This window comes from Oncorhynchus kisutch, linkage group LG20 (assembly GCF_002021735.2).
Source record: "Oncorhynchus kisutch isolate 150728-3 linkage group LG20, Okis_V2, whole genome shotgun sequence".
Taxonomy (NCBI): domain Eukaryota; kingdom Metazoa; phylum Chordata; class Actinopteri; order Salmoniformes; family Salmonidae; genus Oncorhynchus; species Oncorhynchus kisutch.
In genome coordinates this window covers 43,724,218-43,751,952 of record NC_034193.2, presented here as the reverse complement: position 1 = coordinate 43,751,952, position 27,735 = coordinate 43,724,218, and the positions used below count along the sequence as shown (strand labels likewise).

The 27,735-nt window shown below is 41.6% G+C and overlaps 4 protein-coding genes across 5 annotated transcripts; 1 reads left to right on the top strand and 3 right to left on the bottom strand.

Annotated features, from left to right (window-relative positions):
• The first annotated feature begins 504 nt into the window (after positions 1-504).
• On the top strand, positions 505-8,912 carry hyls1 (HYLS1 centriolar and ciliogenesis associated). Of its 2 annotated transcripts, none has more exons than XR_004204539.1 (12): positions 505-698; positions 1,146-1,248; positions 1,406-1,522; positions 1,784-1,854; positions 1,983-2,229; positions 3,279-3,334; positions 6,632-6,789; positions 7,197-7,242; positions 7,344-7,407; positions 7,514-7,595; positions 7,738-7,764; positions 8,659-8,912. XR_004204539.1 is itself a non-coding variant. In XM_020454195.2 (12 exons), the coding sequence occupies exons 2-12, from the start codon at positions 1,149-1,151 to the stop codon at positions 8,788-8,790; spliced, it is 1,095 nt and encodes a 364-aa protein (XP_020309784.1). In that variant the 5' UTR covers positions 512-698; positions 1,146-1,148; the 3' UTR covers positions 8,791-8,912. The 2 variants fall into 2 exon arrangements, 1 of the variants encoding a protein (XP_020309784.1); XM_020454195.2 differs by having other exon boundaries at positions 512-698; positions 1,983-2,224.
• Positions 8,862-12,685, bottom strand: mrpl4 (mitochondrial ribosomal protein L4). Its single transcript, XM_020454196.2, has 9 exons — positions 12,467-12,685; positions 12,258-12,339; positions 11,836-12,007; positions 11,652-11,703; positions 10,052-10,169; positions 9,710-9,816; positions 9,468-9,577; positions 9,311-9,384; positions 8,862-9,107 (listed from the first exon to the last, which is right to left on the bottom strand). The coding sequence occupies exons 1-9, from the start codon at positions 12,512-12,514 to the stop codon at positions 8,962-8,964; spliced, it is 909 nt and encodes a 302-aa protein (XP_020309785.1). The 5' UTR covers positions 12,515-12,685; the 3' UTR covers positions 8,862-8,961.
• A 284-nt stretch (positions 12,686-12,969) lies between these two features.
• Positions 12,970-18,066, bottom strand: LOC109865982 (neuroblast differentiation-associated protein AHNAK-like). Its single transcript, XM_020454502.2, has one exon. The coding sequence runs from the start codon at positions 17,955-17,957 to the stop codon at positions 13,287-13,289; it is 4,671 nt and encodes a 1,556-aa protein (XP_020310091.2). The 5' UTR covers positions 17,958-18,066; the 3' UTR covers positions 12,970-13,286.
• Positions 12,970-25,538, bottom strand: LOC109865981 (neuroblast differentiation-associated protein AHNAK). Its single transcript, XM_020454501.2, has 5 exons — positions 25,227-25,538; positions 20,893-20,949; positions 20,482-20,602; positions 20,102-20,274; positions 12,970-19,699 (listed from the first exon to the last, which is right to left on the bottom strand). The coding sequence occupies exons 2-5, from the start codon at positions 20,893-20,895 to the stop codon at positions 18,023-18,025; spliced, it is 1,974 nt and encodes a 657-aa protein (XP_020310090.1). The 5' UTR covers positions 20,896-20,949; positions 25,227-25,538; the 3' UTR covers positions 12,970-18,022.
• Between the last annotated feature and the right edge of the window lie 2,197 nt (positions 25,539-27,735).

Genomic DNA, 27,735 nt, shown 5'->3' with positions numbered 1-27,735 from the left:
AGCACTAACTCCGCCATGGTTCGTTGGACAAAGCCTTTGAGGAAAATGAATGGCGTTTTTGGATAAACGCCTAAAATAAGATCTGTGGTAAACAGGCTTAAGAAAGTGTATGCGTTTTGTTCTATGAGATAATCATCATAAACTAACATCACTTTTTGTGATTTTTGAATAATTTCTGCAATAATAATAATAAAAAATACATATATCACATAAAGGCTTCATAATTCACAAAGGTCATGTTAACTGACTGCTATTATCTCAGAACAGAATGCATACAAGCTCCTAATCATGTTGACTTCAGACCATATTTTCGGCGTTTTTTCCAAAACCCTATTCTTTCCCCATTCATTTCCCACATGGGGATGGCTAAGGACCGCAAACTGGCGAGCACACAAACATTTCAGACAAAATCTTGTAAAGGCATCATCAGCTTAGGCACAGGCTGCATTGCCAGGGTATCCACACGGTCTTCCTTGCACAAGGCGGCGATATTTCTGGACAACGTTAAATCCACCGAAGAAAATTCAGAAAGGGCGTCGTTTTTAAAGCACGTCGTTTTTTTCGAACAACGGCTGTGTTGTTGTCTTGGTACTGAAAATACAAGCAGTAACTAGCCAACTGTTTCAGTTCAATAATTGTGTTGCAAAATAGACATGACTAACGTTACGCATTTATACTAAGAAGCTCACACTGTACAGGTAAAACACATTTGATGAATTAATGTTAGCATTGGCAAAATGGCCCGTTGTGTTGAACTGCTGTCTTTGTCATCCTGCTAGCGTGCTAAGTTAGCTAGCTAGTTCTATTATAACGTAGCTTACTTAACGTTAAAAGACCATTTAACGAGTATTTGAAGCTAACGTTAGTTGCTAGCGTGCATCCTTTGTGGATTTGGGCTAGCTAGATAAGGGAGAGATCATGAACGTTGGGTTGATTGTAGCGAGAGTTGTGTTGGTGGTTGTCTAGCCTGAAGTTAACTAACAACTTGTTGCTGGTTTTAGTCGATCACTTCCATCATTATTCTCTGCTATCCATCATTTCTCATGTACCTATCTATCTAGCAGTATCACGCTATCCATCTAACGATCCACCTACTAACTGCTTACGTTTGCTTATATTACATTTATGGGACAATTATTTTTCAGGAAATGGAACGGCTGGATTTCTCAGAAGATGAAATACAGCACCAATTGGAGGCACTTGGTTACAACAACATACCAAGACACAGACTACATGAATTCAAAAGAGGTGGGTTGATAGAATTAGCAAATATAGGCCTTAATTTTAATGACCAAATGCTGACTAAATCTGAAATAACTGTGATGTTTTGTGATGTTCACACTGCAAGTTAGCTGTCAGATTGGTGGAGAAGCAACTTTGTGTGTGTGTGTGTACGTGTATATAGACCTAGATGAACTGATCCGACATGAAAAATCTAAGAGCCACTCCTCCAGTGAATTGAACTCTACAAGATCTCAAAGCACCATCTTCAAAAGTCCTCCTGCAGTCACCAAAGTTAAAGGTGAGATCACTGTACGTGTTCTCGTGTCCACTACATAATCAAATATAACTGGGCCTGGTTTCCCAAAAGCATCTTAAGGCTAAGTTCACCTTAGAGCCATGGGATCCTATGGTTCCTATGGGTTTTAACAATTAACTTAGCCGTACGATGCTTTTGGGATACTGGGCCCTGGTCAGTAAGTGTTGGTTGCACCTTTTGATGAGCGGTGTGGTTCCGCTTGAGTCTCTTGATTGTAATTTCCTTGTTTTTCCCCTCTAACAGTACACCAGGATAACACCGCAGCCTTCAGAAATGTGTTTGCGCAGGCTGGTCCATCACACCATGAAAGACGGGTATATATTCACATATTCTTTTCCCAGATCATTCATCCCCCTTCATCCAGCAGATAAGCGTATTGTATTTATATGTAAATAATAATAATACTAGAATGGCATGTTACTTTGTTCTGTGCTCCACCCAGGTGCTAACCTCCACATACAGCAGAGACAACAGTAACTATGATGCCAGACAGGAGTATGACTCCTACACTCAGCACTCTGTTGCCCCCAAGTACCAGCGCCCCTCAACAGCCCCTAATAGGCTGGAAGTGGATCCAGACCTAACTGACCTCCAGCAGTCATCGTTCGCTGCCAGTCAGTCGTCCACACCAGACCGAGACACAGGAGCGCATGGGAGACCCTTTATTAAGAGGAAAGTCCTTAGGTACGGTAAGTTTACATCAGGCAGCTTTGTAAAGACTATAATGGTCAAATCAAATCAAATTTATTTGTCACATACACATGGTTAGCAGATGTTAATGCGAGTGTAGCGAAATGCTTGTGCTTCTAGTTCCGACAATGCAGTAATAACGAACAAGTAATCTAACTAACAATTCCAAAAAAACTACTGTCTTATACACAGTGTAAGGGGATAAAGAATATGTACATAAGGATATATGAATGAGTGATGGTACAGAGCAGCATAGGCAAGATACAGTAGATGATATCGAGTACAGTATATACATATGAGATGAGTATGTAAACCAAGTGGCATAGTTAAAGTGGCTAGTGATACATGTATTACATAAGGATGCAGTCGATGATATAGAGTACAGTATCTACGTATGCATATGAGATTAATAATGTAGGGTAAGTAACATTATATAAGGTAGCATTGTTTAAAGTGGCTAGTGATATATTTACATCATTTCCCATCAATTCCCATGATTAAAGTGGCTGGAGTAGAGTCAGTGGCATTGACAGTGTGTTGGCAGTAGCCACTCAATGTTAGTGGTGGCTGTTTAACAGTCTGATGGCCTTGAGATAGAAGCTGTTTTTCAGTCTCTCGGTCCCAGCTTTGATGCACCTGTACTGACCTCGCCTTCTGGATGACAGCGGGGTGAACAGGCAGTGGCTCGGGTGGTTGATGTCCTTGATGATCTTTATGGCCTTCCTGTAGCATCGGGTGGTGTAGGTGTCCTGGAGGGCAGGTAGTTTGCCCCCGGTGATGCGTTGTGCAGACCTCACTACCCTCTGGAGAGCCTTACGGTTGAGGGCGGTGCAGTTGCCATACCAGGCGGTGATACAGCCCGCCAGGATGCTCTCGATTGTGCATCTGTAGAAGTTTGTGAGTGCTTTTGGTGACAAGCCGAATTTGGTCACATGTATGGCTTTGTAAAGACTATAATGATCACGTGTGTGTTCCTTTGTAAAGACTATAATGATCATGTGTGCTATTGAGGATACTTGAGTCAACCTCACTCTGTTTCTTCCTAAAGGAAACATCAAGGCCAAGTTCACGTCTGCGATGAATCAACACAGAGTGAAGATTCAGGTAATTCAATAATGTTATGCATGATATTATTTATGCAAAAAGGCTTAGGAGTACTATATTTAAAATATAAGGCCTGAGGGGGTGTGGTATGTTGGCCATTATAAATTGGGCCGTTTGGGTCCTGGATGCTGATTGGCTGACAGCCGTGTTATATCAGACCGTATACCACGGGTATGACAAAACAATTACTTTTACTGCTCGAATTATGTTGGTAACCATTTTATAGTAGCAGTAAGGCATCTCGGAGGTTTGATATATGGCCAATATACCATGCTTACAGGCTGTGTCCAGGCATGCCACGTTGCATTGTGCCTAAGAACAGCCCTTAGCAGTGGTATATTGGCCATGTACCACACCTCCCCGGGCCTTATGCTTAAATATACCACGGGTATGACACAAGTACTTGTTTACTGTTATATTTCTGTTGGAAACCGGTTTGTGGCGTGTCTAAAAACAACCCTTAGGTGTGGTATATTGGCCACAACTCTTTATTGCTTAAATATACCACGGCTAAAGGCTGTTCTTAGGCACGACGTGGAGTGCCTGGATACATCCCTTAGCCATGGTGTATTGGCCATATATCACAAACCCACAAGGTATATTATTGCTATTATAAACTGGTTACCAACATAAATAGAACAGTAAACAAGTATATATATTTTTTAATTTTAATTTAAATTTTTTTTTACCTTTATTTAACCAGGCAAGTCAGTTAAGAACATATTCTTATTTTCAATGACGGCCTGGGAACAATGGGTTAACTGCCTGTTCAGGGGCAGAACGACAGATTTGTACCTTGTCAGCTCGGGGGTTTGAACTCGCAACCTTCCGGTTACTAGTCCAACGCTCTAACCACTAGGCTACGCTGCCGCCCCGCTGTCTGATATACACATGGCTGAAATGCTGTTTCAGCCAATCAGCACCCAGCATCCAAACCACAGGGTATATAATTGTATTTCGTTTTCAGATGCCTGTTGTTGGAGCCAGTTTCTATTTCTTTGGTTATGAAAATATTTGTTTATTTGGTCATATTGTTCCATTTAGAATAACTTAATTTAATTTCTATATATAAGGTGTGTATATATTAATTTGGTTATGTGGTCTTATGATTTGAATGAGAATAGGTCAATTATGCCCTCTAGCCAGAATTCAAGTATGGACAGGCCCGCCCAGATAGGTTCATTTGGTATTTAGAGACAAGAAGTAGGGCCTGCTAGTTATGGCAAATGTTTGGGTCACTGGGACCCACATACGTCTTACCTTGTATTTTAATTTAAAGGGATTATTGGAACCTTTGTTTACCTTGCACTTATCATTTTGGATTCTACATATAAAACATTTTAAAGTTTAAAGCCATTGGATTCTTGACTTTCTATGGGATTTTGGATTTGTGGCTCAAATCTTGCAACTGGTTTTCCCATGGCTATTCGAAGCCACTACATTTAAAGTAAAAAGTTCCACACGTTATGGATTTATCAAGACTCTTGGAGCAAAGCAGCTCTGCTGACAAAAGAGACTGTGAGTACAATATCGGTTTAACGTGCAAGCTAAGCCTGTCTTTTATGATTGTTGGTTTGGAAATGTTTGACGTGTCTGTTTTGGAAACAAATGTCACAAGATTTTCAACTGTGAATATGTTCGTTAGGCGCTATTGGAAATGTACTGTTGATATTGACAAACAAAGCCTAGTGCTAGACTACACATGGACTTTTTTGACAAGCTGTTGAGAAGGAAAACATCACACAGCATTGTGGAGTTGCAGTTCCTCTGGCGACCAGCCTTCAACAGGTGGCAGTGTAGAGCAACTTTGAGACCACAGGGTGTAATCCTCTTAGCACTACTCTTTAGCCATCTGCCTCTGCAGATCACCACACACTCCCCACAGCAGCAGCATAAGGAGGCTTCTTACCCTTCGCTACCATGTATATAATGTACGACAGTCAGTGGGACGAAGAGAGTGAGGACGGGAATAGCTCCCTAAACTCCGCTTTCTGGTCTGACGGAGAGGAGGAGAAGGTTGAGCAATACAACCAGGAAGATACAGAGCACAACAGCACCACTGAACACACACAAGAGGAGCCACCTGTCGCGGCACCACCTGTCGCGGGGGATTCAAAGGAAACAGAACAGGAGGAGCGTAGAGGAGAAAGGGCTAAGCCGGGCGAAAAGGGAAAAGATTGATGAGGAGGGTTACAGCACTCGTACTGGGAGCCCGGTGCTGAGCTTACTGACATCTGGTTACGGCACCTGCAGGCCGGACTCTTCAGCTAAGGATGACCCGGAGGGAGAAGACTATAGAGACGACCGTACCATAGCTTAGTTTGACAGAGAAAACCATGGCCTTTCTGAGATGCAATATGGCAATGAGGATGACCAGTCGCTAGCCAATTGTGATGGTGACAGTAAGGAGGATACCACTGATCTACAGAGCTGTGAGGACACCGGATTGAGGACGAAGTTGGAAGACAGTCAAAGCCTCTCTAATATGGCATATTGTGAAGATCATCCTCCGGTTGAATTGGAGAGCAAAGACCGCACTGATGTGAACTACTGTGAAGATGACTATACATTGGCTCAGACTAAAAATGACATGGCAGTATTAGATGGGATATGTCCCGAAGAAAGTTTTCTCATTGAGTGCAAAGACAATGAGAGGCCCAGTGGAGAAGGATATAGTGAGGAAAGAAGAGAAAGGAGCGGAGGATGAGCAGGAGTGGGAGGATTTGGAGTCGCCGGCGATTTTTAAGTTCATTGATTCCAAGTCTACTAAGACTTATGAAGAGTGGGAGGATAACAGAAGACACAAAAGGGGTAAACCGCAAATCCGGTCTATTCTCCCTAATATAGTATGAAAATTCAATTTCCATAGGTAACATCCCCTTAGTCCAAGTAGGTGCAAAATGGACTGACACCCTGTACATGAGAACAAAGCGAAAGACCTTGCCTGAAATTTTATTTGCAGTGGTTCTCAACCTTTTTCGGTTACTGTACCACCAACTGACTTTTGCCCCTGAAGTACCCCCTTGTGAATTTTACCAGTAAGCCTATGGTCTCATGAGTCCTATCCCCCTGTGGATAGGCCAAGTACCCCTCGGGGGACAAGTTCCCCGGTTGGGAACCACTGATCCAGTGCATAGTACTATAATCCCTCTTGCAGCACTTGTATAACTAAAATGTGAGATGTACTGGGCCTGTCCGGCTCAATGATCATACAACACCTGCCTAGAGCTTACTAGCATTGCTTATGGCCTTACACAGTGGTAACTAAGGCTAATGTGTTAATTGTTTCCCTTTCAGGTGCAGTGAGTGGGCTGGGGGAGCGTCTGGGAGGGATTCATGTGTCCATGTCCACCCACCAGGAGTCGGAGCTGGAGAGTGAGGATGCAGGCAGTCTGAGTGACAGGTCTGAATCAGACTGTCTCCCAAGTGCCTTCAAAGCTTACATCAGAGGCATGGTGGGTACTCTTGCCTTTTTGAGAGCTAACTTTGGTTTTGTTTATTAATCTTAGAATATTACATTTGGGTACATTTTAGGCATTTAGCAGACGCTCTTATCCAGAGCGACTTAAGTTAGTGCATTCATCTTAAGATGGCTAGGTGGGACAACCACATATCAGTCATAGTAAGTACATTTTTCCTCAAAGTAGCTATCAGTAAAGTCTGAGCTAGTAAGAGGGGCGATAGTGTTAGTTCACGAGGGGGGTGCTGTGGGGTTATTTAGGATACTCTTTGAAGAGGTAGGGTGTGATGTTTTTGGAATGAATATAATTTATCCTCACGTCCAGAATCTTTTTTGAGAATCTTTGCAAAGGGTATACATGTATGTTTGTTGAAAACAAATGTAGTTTTAAATCTCTTACAGGCCAGATCTCAGAGCGAGAGTGACATCAGACCCCGGCCCAAGTCGTGTAAGTACCCACACTGCTGTTACACGTCATTGTGCTCACTGCACACTGTCCTGTTACAATGTGCCCCAGGCAAATGTAGTCACTCATGTCTGCTCTTGCAGTTATCCGCCCAGTGATGGATCACCCTCACACCAGAAGCTTGAAGAAGACAGACCCAGTGGCAAAGTAAGAGGATAATGACCGAAATGTCTTAATAATCCGTATACATCTTTTGAAAGATTACTGCTGTGGATCTGTGCTACATTTTCATATTGTTCCCCATCTTCCAAAGGTATTTCCAGTACAAGCAGGACTGGGAAATGTTCAAGGCGCCAGGAGAGAAGGATAGGAAAGCACTGCACTGGGAAATCAGGGTATGCATGAACACCTTCTCCATAACAAACTCTTGGCTTACATACTTTATTTGAAGACCACTTTTTGCATGTAGTGGACAAATGCTGAATTGTAATGATGCATGACCATAATGTCTGAATGAATCACTCTTTGTATTTTCAGGAACAGCTTGCGTACCAACCTCTACCAGTGAGTATGCTTCATTTATAATCTTGTAACCATCCTGTCATTTATTATTTCAGTTCTGAAAATTCCTTAAATGGACCCCCACCCCCACCAATTTTTAAAAAATTCATCCATGCCATGTTTGACACAGTCCCGCATAAATTATGCATGTCAACGTTCAATATTTCAAGAAATTGCTTTTAGTATCCTGATGCCCAGTGTGTGTTAAGACACATTTCTGTGGACTGTAAGGCAAATGGACCAAGTATTTTTGATTCCGCTTTCCCCTAATATAGAGAAGATGGGACCGATGTGTTTCTGATTCAATGTTGTTCTGAGGGCATAACCACATTTTACGTTTATTCAAGTAATCCAAGTTGATAGAATGTGTAATACGGGACTCGCATTGCAACCCATCTTACGCTCTCTGCCACTTGGGGGCAATGCACCAAGCATGCCTTTTCACCATTAATCGCTGTAAGCCCAACCCACTGTTCTATAAAAAACGAGTCAGAAAACAAAATCAGCATCAGGTGTTGAACCTGGGACCTGTTATTTTATACCCGCTAGCCAACCTACCGCCTCTTATTTGACTCAAACCTGTCACTGGGTCCACACCCACTAATCATTAACCAATCACATTCCTAAATGGCTGATTAGACATGGTTGGACAGGTGAACGCAAGGACTCCACCTTTCCAGTCATGACAAATTAGTGATTACTTCAAGGAAGGGTCTACTTTTAAAGAATTTGAACAGGAAAAAGTAAAACCACTGAGCTGTGCTACACTACTCCCTGGAAACCACAGACATGGGTTATACATGGCCTAACGAAAAATATATAAACAATGTTTTTCTGGGGTGGGGGGTGTGAATACCTTGGCCTGAAAAAATTGACATCTTGTATGGTTTCCCCCAGCCGAAGCCTCGAAGAGTATTTGTGCCCAACACCTACGTGGTGCCTACAGAGAAGAAACGCTCCGCCCTGAGATGGGAAATACGACATGACTTGGCCAATGGACTCCTACCGCCAAACAACTATCGACTCTAGGCCTTATGTACTTTACGCCTTAAATAGGCTCTCTTTTAAATCACCAGTTTGCATATATTTTATCATTGACATTCATTTAATTCACAAGTTTTTATTGGACATATTAAAAGGCATGACAAACATTTGGATCATTGAATATGTTACACGACGGTATTCCTTCACCCAGTGCCTTCAGGGCAGGTCAGTGTAGGGGAGTTTGAACGGGTACAGCGGTGTGAAGCGTTCGTCGTGCCAAAGCAGCTTGTTTTCCAGAAACTTCACTGCTTCCAGGGTGAGGACCAGGACCTCGTGTTTTAGCATGCTATGAACGTTCAGGCCTGTAGAAGAAAAGTTATCAGAAACATTTTAACTTTACATTACATTCATTTGCCCTCGCCTGTGTAGTAACAGTAAATACAGTTTGCATGGTACTATGTAACAATGTTGCTCATAGGTCAATTATACACTGTGTACAAAATATTAAGAACACTTTAATATTGCGTTGCGCCCCCCTCGATTTTCTAAATCAATGTCAACTTACCTATGGCTGGAATGACATTCACAGTCTTCAAGCTCTCAGTGGCCTGAAGGATATTCTCAGGAAGCTCTTCGCCCCTGTAAAATATCGAAGACTCAATCTTCAGCTAGGATGTCCACAGAACTGAGGTTTTTTGTTGTTGTTCATTGTTGATACTTACGCATCCACTATCAAAACAGACTCCCCCCAGTGTCGGTATCTGATGAGGTCCATGAGGTACTGTGGGTCAGGTGTGGGGATGTTTAGAGTGTCAACCACATGGAGATAATCCTGAAAAACACCCAACATCAATACAGTAGGAATGTAGATGGCATAATTGAAAAGCATTCATTACAAGAGAGGACGTTTTTAAGATGCGAATGTACTTGTGAAAAGTGTTTTCACAAATATAATGGTATATACCTGGGCCAGTTTGGAGCTGAGGGCAATTTTTAGTCCTTGAACACGTACTTTCATGGGCAACATGTAGTAAAAACTAGTTGGTCCTCTGGGTCCATGAGAAACACCACCTGCAAAACAGAAATGATGTAATTCTAATTGTTTTAAATCTCTCCAATGACTTTGGCTCTTAGCTGGGACTGTTCCTTCTTTTGGGCTGACTGATATTTAGATGACAGATTTGTCTATGTTCATTCTTGGAACTGGCATCTGAAAATGTAATGTTTGCTTTGTCACTGTGCGTTGAACTGCTGTCCTCCACTTATCACAATACTACTGACTTGGCCCATACAGACAGATCCTCACCTCCTCTCCATATAGGCGACCTAATGCTTCCATGTCGTGCTTTGCCACTTCCCTTCTGTCTCCAGGGTTTCCTTCCTCCACCGCTCACCTCCGATCTGACCTTAGTGTGGGCATGGCTCTAAGGGAGACTTTCAGTTATTATAGTAGGAGCAGATGCATTTAGTCAAATCTAGCTCAACTCATAAGTACAGAGTAGAGGTCGACGATTAATCGGAATGGCCGATTTATTAGGGCCGATTTCAACTTTTCATAACAATCGGAAATCTGTATTTTTGGGCGCCGATTTGCCGAATTCTTCTTCTTTCATATACCTTTATTTAACTAGGCAAGTCGGTTAAGAACACATTCTTATTTTCAATGACGGCCTAGAAACGGTGGGTTAACTGCCTTGTTCAGGGGCAGAACGACAGAATTTCACCTCGTCCGCTCGGGGGATCCAATCTTGCAACCTTACAGTTAACTAGTCCAACGCAATAACGACCTGCCTCTCTCGTTGCACTCCACAAGGAGTGCATTCACCTGTTACGCGAATGGAGTAAGCCACGGTAAGTTGCTAGCTAGCATTAAACTTATCTTATAAAAAACAATCATAATCACTAGTTAACTACACATGGTTGATGATATTACTAGATATTATCTAGCATGTCCTGCGTTGCCTATAATCTGACTGAGCATACAAGTATCTAAGTATCTGACTGAGCAGTGGTAGGCAGAAGCAGTCATGTAAACATGAATTCAAACAGCACTTTCGTGCGTTTTGCCAGCAGTTCTTCGTTGTGCGTCAAGCATTGCACTGTTTATGACTTCAAGCCTATCAACTCCCGAGATGAGGCTGGTGCAACCGAAGTGAAATGGCTAGCTAGTTAGCGCGCGCTAATAGCGTTTCAAACGTCACTCGCTCTGAGCCTTCTAGTAGTTGTTCCCCTTGCTCTGCATGGGTAACACTGCTTTGATGGTGGCTGTTGTCGTTGTGTTGCTGGTTCGAGCACAGGAGGAAAGGGACGGAAGCTATACTGTTACACTGGCAATAGTAAAGTGCCTATAAGAACATCTAATAGTCAAAGGTTAATGAAATACAAATGGTATAGAGGGAAATAGTCCTATAATTCCTATACTAACTACAACCTAAAACTTCTTACCTGGGAATATTGAAGACTCATGTTAAAAGGAACCACCAGCTTTCATATGTTCTGAGCAAGGAACTGAAATGTTAGCTTTCTTACATAGCACATATTTCACTTTTACTTCTCCAACACTGTTTTTGCATTATTTAAACCAAATTGAACATGTTTCATTATTTACTTGAGGCTAAATTGATTTTATTGATGTATTATATTAAGTTAAGTGTTCATTAAGTATTGTTGTAATTGTCATTACAAGTAAATAAATCAGCCAATTAATCGGTATCGTCTTTTTTTTGGTCCTCCAAATAATCGGTATCGGTGTTGATATCAGCGTTGAAAAATCATAATCGGTCGACCTCTCGTACAGAGCTTTGGGTATAAACCTACAGAAATATGCCTGTACTTCTCATCACCTCATTTTTATAATATGGCCATAACAGCAGTCTGAGAAAGTTCATTATTGGTTTGCTACTTACAATTCTCTTGAAATTTCTCTGCCAGAGTTCAACTTCATGGAGTATGTCAACCCTGGTGGGAACAAAATAATTTGTGTCACTTCCCACCAAACAATAAAGCACTGAATATGTAAGTCTCTCTGGATAAGAGCCTCTGCTGAATTACTTAAATGTAAATACAATGGCTAGACATTGACAGTTTTACCTGGTAGGGACTGCAAAGACATCGGGATGGAGGTCAACCAAACCCAAAACTTTACTGTCCCGCCTCTCCAACGTCTCCACCCATGTCTGTACTGGGCTCAGGTGTACAGGGACGGCAGCATCACACCTCCTCAACACAGGAAGACTGGAGTCTGATGGAGGAGGTGGCCTCTCTGGAAAGCGATCATAAAACATCAATAGCTTTCTTACATCTGACCTAGTTGGAAATTAATGTTCTGAAATGACAGACCAACATTGCATTCAAGAATGGGGGAATAAATCTTTGTCTGGAGTCTGTGCAGGGTCTTGCACTCTACATGCATCTGTATAGAACTAGCTGAACTTGATTCTTCAAATTCGCACCATCAGTTCAATTATCCATAGTGCATGATAGAAGGCAGTGAATGAAAAAGCAGACCTTACTTGCTCTTGCACGGTCCACGAGATTGGAAGGGATGCGTAAATTTGAGGGTAGAGCGTTCTCACCAGAGAAAGATGAAGCGAACTAAAAAAAGGGACATCTGACAATGAGCTTTTATATGTGCCAGCAGTAATTTCAGCCACTACATCTTTATATATCCTCAATAAAGTGACAGCTAGCTAAGTTAGCATTAGCCTAGTTTAACGCTCACCATTTTAGAAATGCCTCTACCACACACTGCAACTGATATACGAAACATTTCTGTAAACCTAATTAAGACAACCAAATACGTGCGATTTCTTGAAAACAGTCTTTGAAGAGATCATATTCTGAAACAAACATGCATTTTGTAGATATTTCCAAATAAGAAAGGTCATTCGGCAATGCTGGTGTGTTGTCGCATACTGATGACGCTTATGTTGCGTAAACGCAAGCGTGATAAGACTGCCACCTAGCGGTGCGGAGGTAAACATCTCTAATAGGTGAAGCCATACTATAATTGTTTTTTCAAATATAAATATTTATACAAAAATAGCAGTTGAGTTAAAAAATAATAAAAATAATAATTCTCAGCTTGAAATTTAGAATTTGCCAAACATTATTTCAATGTTAAAAAGTAAGGGAAATAATAAATGAAGCCTAGGCTAATGCATTTTGAAGTTGTTTTGAATGAATTATTTTGTTGAATTCATGTAAAGAAAGATAAAACAAAGATTTTATAAAGGTTACTAAATACCATTTTATTGTATTACAATGTAGCAAGTGTAGAGTAAAAATACCATTCAAATAGCTTATCAGCAGACATAAACCTTTCATACATTTTTTAAAATCCCTTGACAAAAGAAAGCTTTACACATTCGTTCTCAACATGTTCATAACAAATGCCAAACAATTTACATTAAAAAAAGTACAAATATGTGAAAATAATCTGATGCTTGTTTTATACGTAACAGACATTTTCTGCATTATGTTTCAACAGAAGATTGTGATTCAAACAAGCCTAAAATGACATTTAGTCAGTTGTCTGAATGCTATATAAGCTTTGAAAGCCAGAATGTTGACCCTTTTAAGTTCTCATCTTCTGGAACTTCAAGGTCCACATTTGATGCACTGAAATCGAGACTTCTGAGTGTTTGAGATCGACGGTTTGACTCTTCCTTGTGCCGATTTTTCAGGCTCCCAGTTCCGTCTGGTACATCCCCTTTGACATGTTTGGGAAATGCAGTGACAAAATATCCTTCTTGATCTTCAGACATTTTGGGGTTTGAACCATGAGTACAATTTGGCATAGACATTACAATTTCAGACTGTTTTGGACTTCTCCTTTTTGTTCTGCCAGTTTCACCAGCTGGGGCTTTGCTATGATGTTTATTGCCCTTGAGGTCAGTTCTGCTCAAATTTAAATCTGTCTGTGAAACCTCTACTCCATACCCTGGCTGTGGGAGTTTAGGGACTGAGGCATTAATACTGGAAAGACTTGAGTCTACATCAAGGTCTGGTATTCTTGTATGACTACCCAATTTAGTCTTAGATTTGGGAATTTTTAATTTCCCTGTGGGATCGTTAAGGTCTGAACCTCGCAGCTCCAAACCAGATGCTTCGTACTCAACTTTTGGCAAGTCTATATCTGCAATGGGATAACTGGCCCTTCCTTTGACCTTCCTAGACTTCCTATCAGTGTGTGGAAGTGTCTCTTCGGTATCTATGTCCATCGCTTGCAATTTTAAATGCGCTCCACCTGGGATATCAGATCTGTGTTTACTATGAGATGACACTTTGTATTCTGGGCCTCTGATATCAGCTTTGGGTAAGCTCAGGCTGACATCTGGGTGACTAACTTTCAAGTCTGGTGCTTTTAGATCCACTTTAGCCTTTGGAGGAGAAATGTCATGTGTTTTCATAAAGTCCATATCTGTACCTGCCCTTAGGTTGGGACTTCCAAACTGAGGCAATTTAAAGGATTGCAGTTTGAATTTTCGAGATTGTATAGAAATGTCACTGTCTGGCAAATTGAGATCAGCTTGGGGGCCGTTGAGAATTCCAGAGGGAACATTTATGTCTAAATCTGGACTACCGATCCCTGTGTTTACTTTCGGGGCTGACAAGCTCTGGTCCGGTCCATCAATGTCTCCATCTATTCCAGCATCTGGACCCTTCAGACCAGAAAGGCTGAATTTAGGCATTTTGAGGTGGGGCATTTTGAAATTCCCAGAGGGGGAATCAATGTTCATATCTGGAGTGTCTACATCTATCTTAGGGGCTTCTAGGTCAACTGTAGGTAGGTCCAGGTCCGGTGAACCAATCCCACCTTTCATCTTTGACAATTTCAAACCTATGTCAGCACTTATGTCTTGATCTGGTCTTTTTGGTCTAGACAACATAAATTTAGGCATTTCGGGTATTTTGAATGTAGGAGTGCTGATGTCAAAACCAGGGGTTTTGATGCTACCATTTTGCCTCTCTATGGTTGGAACTCTGAATCTACCTGAGGGCATATCTGGAGCATTGAGGTCTAGTTTGGGCCCTCTGAGATGATCCTTAGGTAGTCTCAAATCTGGGGGGCTGATTCCCCCTTTTAGCTTTGGGGCTGAGAGATCAATATCAGGTAAGTCATAATCAGGTGCATCTACATTTGGCCCAGATAGCCCGAAATCAGGCATCTTCAAATCAGGCATTTTTAGACCTGTTTTGGGTCCTTTGAGATTAGCTGTGGGGGCATTGATATCTTTTTCTGGGCCGTCTAAGTCTCCATCAATGTCAACATCTGGTCTCTTTAGGCCCCTGAATTTAGGCATTTTAAATTTGGGCATTTTGAATTTCCCAGAAGGTGCATTTATGTAAAGATCTGGGGTATTCACATCTAGTTTAGGGGCTTTGAGGTCAGCATCTGGTACATTCATGTCTGGGGAATCAATTCCCCCCTTTAGCTTTGGGGCTTTGAGATTCAGTTTTGTGGATTTTGGCATTTTACCAGACAGCCCAAATTTGGGCATTTTCAGGTGACCAGAGGGGCCATCAATGTCCAGATCAGGAGCATTCAGATCAACCTTTGGTTTCTTCAATGTAGGTACTTTGACTTTACCTGAGGGCATATTAAAGTTTACATCTGGTGCATTGAGGTCTAGTTTGGGGCCTTTGAGGTCAACATCTGGCAGATCCAAATCTGGGTGACTAATTCCCCCTTTAAACTCGGGGGCTGAAAGACCCAAGTCAGGCCCCTTAACTTTTGGTCCAGATAAACCTAAATCTGGCATCTTGAAAGTTGGCATTTTGAATTTTCCTGATGGACTTTCAATATCAGCATCTGGAATGTTGAGGTCTGCTTTAGCACCCTTGAGTTTGGGAGATGACAAGTTCATATCTGGTCCCTCTATAGCGCCATTAATGTCAACATTTGGTCCCTTCAGGCCTCTGAATTTAGGCATTTTGAATTTCCCTGAGGGTGCATTGATGTCAAGATCTGGAGCAGTCATGTCTAGTTTAGCGGCTTTGAGGTCAGCATCTGGTAAATTCAGGTCTGGAAAATCAATTCCCCCCTTCATCTTTGGAGCTTTGAGATTCAATTTGGGAGATTTTGGCATTTTACCAGACAGCCCAAATTTGGGCATTTTCAGGTGACCAGAGGGGCCGTCCAGATCAGGAGCATTCAGATCAACCTTTGGTTTCTTCAATGTAGGTACTTTGACTTTACCTGAGGGCATATTAAAGTTTACATCTGGTGCATTGAGGTCTAATTTGGGGCCTTTGAGGTCAACATCTGGCAGATCCAAATCTGGGTGACTAATTCCCCCTTTAAACTCGGGGGCTGAAAGACCCAAGTCAGGCCCCTTAACTTTTGGTCCAGATAAACCTAAATCTGGCATCTTGAAAGTTGGCATTTTGAATTTTCCTGATGGACTTTCAATATCAGCATCTGGAATGTTGAGGTCTGCTTTAGCACCCTTGAGTTTGGGAGATGACAAGTTCATATCTGGTCCCTCTATAGCGCCATTAATGTCAACATTTGGTCCCTTCAGGCCTCTGAATTTAGGCATTTTGAATTTCCCTGAGGGTGCATTGATGTCAAGATCTGGAGCAGTCATGTCTAGTTTAGCGGCTTTGAGGTCAGCATCTGGTAAATTCAGGTCTGGAAAATCAATTCCCCCCTTCATCTTTGGAGCTTTGAGATTCAATTTGGGAGATTTTGGCATTTTACCAGACAGCCCAAATTTGGGCATTTTCAGGTGACCAGAGGGGCCGTCCAGATCAGGAGCATTCAGATCAACCTTTGGTTTCTTCAATGTAGGTACTTTGACTTTACCTGAGGGCATATTAAAGTTTACATCTGGTGCATTGAGGTCTAGTTTGGGGCCTTTGAGGTCAACATCTGGCAGATCCAAATCTGGGTGACTAATTCCCCCTTTAAACTCGGGGGCTGAAAGACCCAAGTCAGGCCCCTTAACTTTTGGTCCAGATAAACCTAAATCTGGCATCTTGAAAGTTGGCATTTTGAATTTTCCTGATGGACTTTCAATATCAGCATCTGGAATGTTGAGGTCTGCTTTAGCACCCTTGAGTTTGGGAGATGACAAGTTCAGATCTGGTCCCTCTATAGCGCCATTAATGTCAACATTTGGTCCCTTCAGGCCTCTGAATTTAGGCAATTTGAATTTCCCTGAGGGTGCATTGATGTCAAGATCTGGAGCAGTCATGTCTAGTTTAGCAGATTTGAGGTCAGCGTCTGGAAAATTAATTCCCCCCTTCATCTTTGGAGCTTTGAGATTCAATTTGGGAGATTTTGGCATTTTACCAGACAGCCCAAATTTGGGCATTTTCAGGTGACCAGAGGGGCCATCAATGTCCAGATCAGGAGCATTCAGATCAACCTTTGGTTTCTTCAATGTAGGTACTTTGACTTTACCTGAGGGCATATTAAAGTTTACATCTGGTGCATTGAGGTCTAGTTTGGGGCCTTTGAGGTCAACATCTGGCAGATCCAAATCTGGGTGACTAATTCCCCCTTTAAACTCGGGGGCTGAAAGACCCAAGTCAGGCCCCTTAACTTTTGGTCCAGATAAACCTAAATCTGGCATCTTGAAAGTTGGCATTTTGAATTTTCCTGATGGACTTTCAATATCAGCATCTGGAATGTTGAGGTCTGCTTTAGCACCCTTGAGTTTGGGAGATGACAAGTTCAGATCTGGTCCCTCTATAGCGCCATTAATGTCAACATTTGGTCCCTTCAGGCCTCTGAATTTAGGCAATTTGAATTTCCCTGAGGGTGCATTGATGTCAATATCTGGAGCAGTCATGTCTAGTTTAGCAGATTTGAGGTCAGCGTCTGGAAAATTAATTCCCCCCTTCATCTTTGGAGCTTTGAGATTCAATTTGGGAGATTTTGGCATTTTACCAGACAGCCCAAATTTGGGCATTTTCAGGTTACCAGAGGGGCCGTCCAGATCAGGAGCATTCAGATCAACCTTTGGTTTCTTCAATGTAGGTACTTTGACTTTACCTGAGGGCATATTAAAGTTTACATCTGGTGCATTGAGGTCTAATTTGGGGCCTTTGAGGTCAACATCTGGCAGATCCAAATCTGGGTGACTAATTCCCCCTTTAAACTTGGGGGCTGAAAGATCCAAGTTTGGATTCTTTACCTCAAAGTCAGGCCCTTGAACATCTGGGCCTGAGAAGCCAAAGTCTGGCATTTTAAATATTGGCATCTTGAATTTTCCAGATGGACTACCAACATCCACATCTGGCTGTTTTAATTTGGAAGATGATAAGCTCAGGTCTGGTCCATCCAACTCTCCATCAATGCCAACCTCTGGCCTCTAGGGCCCGAAAGGGTACATTTAGGCATCTTAAACGTTGGCACTTTGAATTTTCCTGAAGGTGCATCAATGTCAATATCTGGAGTGTTTGCATCTAATTTAGGTGATTTCACGTCGACTTTGGGTAAGTCCAAGTCAGGTGCATCAAGTCCACCTTTTATCTTGGGAGCTTTGAGACTTAGCTTTGGTGTTTTTACATCAGCATCAATGCCCAGATCTGGTCTTTTTAGGCCAGAGAAGCCAAATGTGGGCATCTTCAGTTTACCAGAGGGGGCATCCACATTGAAATCAGGAGCTTTGAGTTCTGCATGTGGTTTCGTTAGTTTGAATTTACCTGAGGTTATGCCGATATCTGGAGTACTGAGGTCAGGCAAACAGACGTCTGATAGACACATCTCATCCGCTGAGAGGTCCAGGTCTGGAGTCCTAACTCTTGGTCCAGATATATCAAAGTCAGGCATACCAAGACTCAGTGTTTTGATCTTCCCAGATGGGATACCAATGTTTGCATCTGGCAACTCTAGATCTATTTTGGAACCTTTAATGTCTGCTGAAGGTAAATCTACATCAGGGACATTCAGGTCAGGAGCACCAATCAAAGAGGTTTTAAGATGCATGTCTTGGGTCTTTAAAATGGCATCAATGTCTAAATCTGGTCCTTTTGGTACTCTGCGAGAGAGCCTAACCTTAGGCAATTCAAAATAACCAGAGGGATCATCCACATCAAGGTTTGGGTTTTTCAGTTTCTTGGAGGAGCGGACTCTGATTTTACTTGAAGGCATATTCATCATGCTGACATCTGGGGCTTGCAGGTCTAGATTAGGACCTTTGAGATTAACATCTGGTGCTTGTAGGTCTAGTTGGGGACCTTTAAGATTAACTCCTGGCATATCTTTATCTGGGATCCTCATATTTGGTGTACCAACCTCAAGGCTGGGTACATTTACACTGGGTCCAAATTTGGGCATTTTGAACATTTTGCCTGTTCTTTCATCATCAAGCTTTGGGGCATTGATATTTAAAGTAGGTCCAGTGACAACCCCCTCTGGTAGATTGAGCTCTGCTTCCGGGACATTGATATCTCCTCTAACTTTGTGAAGTGGATCTATAACTTTCAGGTCAAGATCAGGGCCTTTGAGGTCATCTTTGGGCAAAGACATATCAAATTCTGGAGCATCGATAGCGTCTATATCAGTTTCAAGATATGGCCTTTCCAGGTTAACTGATGGAGCATCAATGTTTAGTGACACATTCAAATGAGGCAGGGAGAGATCTGATGTACTAATGTTGGCATTCGGCAATGAAAGTTCTCCACCGCGAGCATCAGGTACCGCTCCTTTGAAATCAAGTTTAGGAACCTTTAGCTTTGGAGCAGAGAATTTGAGGTCTGGAGACTCTAGGTAGGTAGGAGCATCTACTTTGTGTGTCTCCACAACTGGGTAATCCATGGTGAGGACAGGGGGTTTGAGGTCACCTTTAACTTTAGGTTTGCCCCAGAGAGGTCCCTTGCCCTTCACGTGTCCATTATGAGAGCCTCTTTCCCCAGCACCTGCAGGTTGTCCAGGGCTGTCATCCTTCATGAACCTATTTATTTTGGCATTGTAGAGTCTATTATATGAATCCTTCAGCATCTGTAAAGAGAAACCAATCCTTAATGGGATAGCTCGAGATGTTGGCAATGAAGCCCTTTATTTACTTCCCCAGAGTCAGATGAACTTGTGGATACCATTTTTATGTCTTTGTGTCCAGTATGAAGGTAGTTGGAGGTACGAGCCAATGCTAACTAGCGTCAGGAACAGCTAGCATGCTAGCTTTCAGTCATTGAGCTAACGCTAGTTAGCAACTTCCTTCAAACTTCACATAGAGACATAAAAAGGGTATCCACAAGGTTATCTGACTCTGGGAAGTAAATAAAGGGCTTCATTGCCAACATATCGAATTGTCCCTTTAAAAAACAACATATTTTATCCAGCAACCTTTCTGAAATAATACCCCCCCCTGCTTATTCTATTTACTAACTATATTCCACAAACCTCCTCTGGTGCTTTGATGCTGTCCAAGGTCCCCATACTCTTGCTCAAATTATTTTTCGTCAGAACTTGAACCTTCTCATCAAATCCATTATCATCCATCAGCTTCAGTATTTTCAACACATCGTCTTTCGACAGTTGGTCAAAGTTGATTGTGGCACCCACAATTTCATCTCCTGAAAAAACAGTTCAAAGTATGGTGACTGAACATTTCAATGATTCTAAATGTGTCTATGTATTTTGTCATTTTTTCTTCACTGTTACACTGTATTTTACTATTCAACAATATTCAGACAACAATCCAAAATGTGAAACCTTACATTTTCTCAAAGAAACATAAGTACCCCAACAAATATGGTATACATGACATAAAAGACTCATACCTTCTTTGAGACCCTGATTGCCAGAGGAGCCACCGATAACGCTGGAGACGACCAATCCTCCCTTTTCGGATTCCTCCAGCATCAGCCCCTCAGAGAGGCTCCTTCCCCTACGGTGACCAGGCTAAAAGCAGATATACAAAGGTAGTTACAAGAAATGTTCAAAGACGGGTGTGTGGCCTCAGCATTGGTCATGTTCCAATAACCCAAACATCAAACAGAATTTCCACAATGAACTTAAAAATACATGTTATTTACAAATCATTTTTAAATAGATTTAAAAAATGGAATTCACTTCTAGAAAGTCATGTTGAGGCATAGGTGTTTTTCAAAAAGTACATTTCCTGTTGCTTAGCTTATTGTGTTGTAATATGCTTGTTATTACTATCATCGTGGCTGAATGATCTCACATACCATGATCCTTCTGATGTTTTCACAGCAGCCTTTAATGATCAGTTATTCTGTTTAAACCTGTTGAAGAGGAAAGAATCAATTAAAAATAAATGCTCCGCTTGGTTTCATTCTATAATTATCAAATCATATAGGCATATATACTGCAGCCTACTTTAATAGCCTTCAAGAGTATCAAATGCAAAAAAATATATTTACACTCTAGAATAAAACATACAAACAAATAAAATAATGGCACAGCTCAGTCTACCATAAAGACCAAAATCATCTGAAATCACCACTAAAGAGGGGCTATGGAGGGGTAGCCTGTTTACATAAGCAAATAGGTACATGGTTGACACCCAGGTAGCTGCACCTTTGAGGTATTCGAGGTGTGGCCTTGGGAGATGGAGGGAACAACAGGAACAAGTTTGCCCAGGGAAATAGAGACAAGTGCACTATAGTCGGGTGTACACTCAGAAGTGACCACACCCACCACTTTCTATTATGAAAAGCTTGCTGGGGCAGGTGTTCAAATAAAGTGATTTGTAAACAATCGTTAAGAGTATAAGTCGTGTAAGTGATTTGTGTCACAAGCTTAGTGAGACGGCTGCTCTATGAGCAACCAATTCCACAATGATCAGAATTTACTTCATCATAAAATACCTCCAAAAGATGAATATGTAAAAAATATTAAAAGTGAATGTTGTATTTTGTGACAGGCTTTAATAAGCTCAGTAGCAAATAGGCAGAGGGTAGCAATAATTTGTCTGGTATGAAAATAATAATACATTTTATTTTGTAAAGCGGTTTCTTGCATCAAACAACACAACACATTTTTTGTCACCTCCCTTGTCTGAAGGACAAGTGGATAAACAGGTTAATGTCAAGCCCTGCATGTTTTTTTCAAAAGTTTAATGGAATGTTGGTCTACATTGAACAACACACATCGGCTGCTACTGTAGGCTGAATGATAAAACAGGTTTTTTCATGGTCAAATGTTATGGGATGCATTTTCTCATTTTTTTTTTATGGTAGGCCACTCTGGTAGAAGTGGAGGCTCGTCAGAGGAGGAAGGGGAGGACCAGTTTCTTAAAATAAACATGAAAAAAGGTATGTTTTTTTTACAAAACTATACTAAATATAAACACATGACCAAGTATTTCATTAAAACATACTATTTGGAAATGAAGGCCTACAGTAGCCTCAACAGCACTCTGTAGGGTAGCACCATGGTGTAGCCGGAGGACAGTTAGCTTCCATCCTCCTCTGGGTACATTGACAACTTCCGGAGGATGTTGTCCAAAGTATCAAAACTCTTGCAGCCCGAACTGACATGTTGTCCACCCAATCAAAGGATCAGAGAATGAATCTAGTACTGAAAGCATAAGCTACAGCTAACTAGCACTGCAGTGCATAACATTTTGTGAGTAGTTTACTCTAAGAGAGAAAGACAGTATTTTAACAGTTTTGAACAAATTAATTTCTTCCAAAATGGAGAAGCGAGAGAGAGATTTCATATTTTTTTCCCACTTTCAGTTTCACTTACTTAGCTAGCAAATGCAGCTAGCTAGTTCAGCCTACTCAAACACCCTGCTTAAACAGAGGAATGCTATGTTAGCTAGCTACTGTAGCTATGACTATTCAACACAACATTGGAACTCTTCCAAGTCAAGGGACGCGTTTGGTTTTACAAATTTTTTGCCACCGGGGACTGCCAGTGTAAGTGCTAAACTGCTTACTAACTGCACACTAACGTTACTACATGATTGTAGCGTGTTTACTAAGGCGTTAGTTCTATTAGCTATGTTGACTATGACATTGCTTTAGCTAATATGGTGACAAGGATGTAGGCTGTGTGTTATGATGGGGTGGCAGAGTAGCCTAGTGGTTAGAGCGTTGGACTAGTAACCGGAAGGTTGCAAGTTCAAACCCCCGAGCTGACAAGGTACAAATCTGTCGTTCTGCCCCTGAACAGGCAGTTAACCCACTGTTCCTAGGCCGTCATTGAAAATAAGAATTTGTTCTTAACTGATCTCGCCTAGTTAAATAAAGGTAAAATAAAAATAAATAAAATATGGTTTGGCTTGGAAAGATTTTTTCACCTTGTCACATACAGCTGTGTTGTGCATTGAAGTCCACAAGCGAAGGGAAAATGTGAGAGCCGGAGAGTGCATAGATGCGCTGATATAGGCTGCTATGAAAGTGAACTGTGTTTAAGCGTGATCAGGGGTGTATTCATTCTGCAGATTCTGTTGAAAAAAGTTTATTAAACTGAAGAAAACTGATCAAACAGGGATAAACATACCTGAATTTGTCCAATAGAAACTCTCGTTTGCAACTGTTGGACTAATAATTACAACCTATATCAGCTAGAAGCAGGCAAGAAGTGTGCAAGGCAGTATTGAATATGTCACTGTCTGTCATCTCACATTTTTCTCTCGACCTGTGTGCACCTATGTTGTAAACTTTCATTCATAGGCTAGGTTGTAGCAACCTCATGATGGGTATAGGGAGTATCATGTAGTAAGTAGCCTAAACCTATCGCAGTTACAACCAACTGGGTGAATGGAATATGATCGACAGTCATCAAATATGCTGTAATAGAAATAAGGCCTACTAATGAAAAGGAAAAAAAATCATCCTCCCTCATCTTAAATGGCACTGACCGCCACTGTCTGGTAGGCCAGACTGTGGCCACTGTTGGCCACTGTTAAAACTGTAACTTAAAGCGGGAAAGCCTCAGTGTTTACAGTAAATGCGCACAGAAATTTCACAATGCTGAAATTTGCTCAGTGATGCAAAACAATTGAGGGAACATTGCTGGTCAGTCTATGTCATGGAAAGAACATGTTTTGCATGCTCATTGTATGTGTTGCTTGAAATTTCGCCCTATTGTATTTACGTCAGCCAACTCATCGATCTGTTGCATTGTGAATTGTAAGGACAGACGCTGGGAGACGAGAAGTTTGGAGACGAGAAACAAGTACAGGGAGTGAACTTTTAAGAAAACCGACAATGCTGACATGGGGAACAAACTGAGGAACAGACAGATATATAAGGGAAATCAAAAAAATCCAGGTGAGTCCAATATTGCGCTGATGCGCGTAATGATGGTGACAGGTGTGCGTAATGATGGGCAGCCTGGTGCCCTAGAGCGCTTGGGAGGGGGAGCAGGAGCAGCCGTGACAGTGAATGGAATAACTTTCATTCAGGAGCAGAGATTGAATGTAATTATCCCACACCCCCAACAACGCCTTATGAAAGGTAACCACAGATAACAGCCAAAATAACGGAAAAGCTTGAGTAAATGAGTAATGTATATTGAAAGCAGATGTTTCCACACAGGTGTGGTTCCTGAGTTAATTAAGCAATTAACATACCATCATGTATAAAAAATACTGGGCAGGCCATTATTTTGGCTACCATGGCTATGCCCCCATAGGATGACAGTGCCCTCATTCACAGGGCATGAGTGGTCACTGAATGGTTTGATGAGCATGAAAATGATGTGAACAAAATGCCATGGCAGTCTCAGTCACCAGATCTCAACCCAATTGAACACTTATGGGAGATTCTGGAGTGGCGCCTGAGACAGCGCTTTCCACCACTATCAACAAAACATCAAATGACAGAATTTCTTGAGGAAGAATGGTGTCGCATCCCTCCAACAGAGTTCCAGACACTTGTAGAATCGATGCCAAGGTTCATTGAAGCTGATGTGGCTCATGGTGGCCCAACACCCTATTAAGACACTTTATGTTGGTGTTTCCTTTATTTTGTCAGTTACCTGTATATTCACTCATATAGACGAGTGCACTGACAGTAAGCTAAATGCTGCAGTCACATTTCATGAAACATGGCACGTTATTAACATTTACTCTGTTCAAATAATTCCTATTGTTTGACATTCATTCACATGGTGCAGAGCTGTAAGAGATTAGAGGCCGACTGAGATTTTCTCCAAATCTACGGTAGTTTTTTTTATGAGCTCTCTATTGACTCAAGACAAACTGTATGCTTGTGAATATTTAACTTTTAATATGTACTGTACTCTACATACCACTGTACAAAAATATGCCAATTCAGAGTGTCTCTTCCAAATGTATGGTTTCACCTACTCTATATGCATCCTTGATATCTTTTTTCAGGTATTAAATGTTTCACATCGGCATATTAAAACATCATCCATGCCAGTAGTTAGTGTAGACATTTGCATTACAAACCTCACCCTGACTTGACATACTCATCTAGCTCCTACAACGATGACATCATTGTGGACTTCTTAAACAACAACAATAGTACCTGGCACCATATAGTCTGGATGGAGTACTTCAGCAAAAGTTGACAACTCTTACCTTAGGCTCCATTGGGCTATTTTGACTGTGTTTGTTCTTGTTATTCAGCCATTGAAGAGTTTAACCGCCAATGTGAGAGAGCTGCGACACAATGTTATCGGTCCCTGCCGTTTACTCCTGTAGGACTGCCTACACCGTGCCTCAGTCAGCGAAAGCATACTCTCCCCAAAGCAGACAAACTGGTTCCACATTCGGCATGTCTTCCCAGCCACACACCGTCACACACAACTTCCCCAGTCCAGGTAGGCACCGTGAGCACTGAAACCTGGCCTCTCAAAACTGGAACTGTGAGACAGAGGGGGGGGAGAAAAAAAAAAAACAGAGCACTCTCCACGCAAAGACAGGAGGAAAACAAATAGACTGGTAATAGAAAAAAAATGCAGAGGTGTGCCAAAGAGTTGTCTTGTTTCAAGGGAGGGGCTGCTAGGTCGTTCATTCATGACTCATGGTAATTATAAGGCACAACAATGAAGGTGTTGCATGATCTAGGGATTACGACTTGAATAGAACTGATTTGAGACATCATAACATTCTTACTGTGTAACCATACCTTTAAGGTGGGGCTACTCCTTCCAATTACCATTAAATGACAATTATGTAATCGTACTGACATTTTGATGAACCCAAACTCATCAAAACAATAACATGAGATGTGTAAATCATAGAAATATGACGATTATGACGATTGTCATAATGATATTCAAGCAAACTCAATCAATCTAAAAAGTGACCAGACATGTGTAAAACCAGTGCAGCCATTTTATTTTGAAAATGTTACACCCTCATATTACTGTACATGAGAGTACTGACCACTACTGAAAACGCTGCATGCAAAGGCGATTCTCCCTGAGATGTTCTCTCTTACAGTATATTACAAAACAGAAACATTCTCAAATGACTGATATACAGTAGTTCTGCTACAGAATGGCTTGAAATCCTCAGACGTAACAATACTGTGAGGAGCTTCCAAACAAATGTGCTCTGTGTGAATGGTAAACAAAGAGAAATAGCAACTTTAAATTGTCTTTATTTATCACAAATGATATTAGTCTGTAGCATGTCCGTACAGAAAACATTGTGTAAACATGTGTTTTATCTATGTGAAGAATGTCCATTATTGTGCACTCTAGCTATACAGATCATACTGCCAACAGACCAGGTGCAAAAGGAATCTCAGACATTCATAAATGATTGATGATGCTGCAAAGTGAATGACTGACTTGTCTAGGATGACAACTTTTCAGCCAAAATCCATTATAGTGCTATAGTATACTCCCTTCATACAAAAGCAATTAAAGTACTTATTCATTGTTTCTTCATTACCTCTGTGCTATTGACACATCGTCAGTTCTTTCGTACCACATTAACGCGTTTCATGAATAAAAAGCTAGAAAATTAACCCAACTTCCTAAAAGATAATAAAATAATAATCTTGCTCGGGTTGGATTATTCATACCTTACTCTCTGAGGTCAAAGGTCAAATGTCAGTCGGTGGGCCTCGAGCGAGGAAGAAGTCTCCGCACTTAACCACAGATCTAGGATCAGATTTCCCTAACCCAATCCTAACCTTAACGCTCATGGGGATTTTAAAAATCTAACCCTGGACCAGTAATTTTTATAGGGCCAACTTCTACCACCGCCATTGGACGGGTGGTTGGTTGGTCCACCGATTCCATCCACCACTGGTCTCCTGTGGGGAAACAGAGAGAGATCGCCATTGACATTTCCCATTTGCATTAGTCCTCTGATGGCTTCTACTCTCTCTCCCCCCTCGCACCAACCAGCTTGAAGAAAATGGAGTCGTCTCTTTGACACAGATCAGTAGGGCTGTCAAACTCCACCACCTTCCCAGAATGCATCACCAGCACTCTGTCTGAGTACATGATGGTGTTGATCTTGTTGACAGAGAGAGAGAATCAAGGTCTTTATGAGTCACTATTCCCACCAAACGATCAAGCACTGAATATGTACGTCGCTATGGATAACAGCCTCTGCTAAATGACTTAAAGGAGTCGCTTACTGTTTTACAGTTATGTTAGATGGTTCCTCACCCTGAAAGTAGTCTATGGGTGTAACGGGATCGGACCAATATGCAGCGTGGTACGTGTTCTTCATGTTTTAATGAACAAAAACACTGAACACGGAAATACAAAATAACAAATTGAAAGACAGACATGAAAACCGAAACAGTTCCGTGTGGAACACACAGACACAGAAAACAATCACCCATGAAACACTGGTGGGAAAAGGCTACCTAAGTATGATTCTCAATCAGAGACAACTAACGACACCTGCCTCTGATTGAGAACCATACCAGGCCAATCGCAAAATACAACATAGAAAAACAAACATAGACTGCCCACCCCAACTCACGCCCTGACCATACTAAAACAAAGGCAAAACAAAGGAACTAAGGTCAGAACGTGACAATGGGCCAAGAGAAACTGTAATCCATGGTTCAGTTTAGTTTAAACATCCACTACAAACTTCAGCTAACTTTAGCCACCAC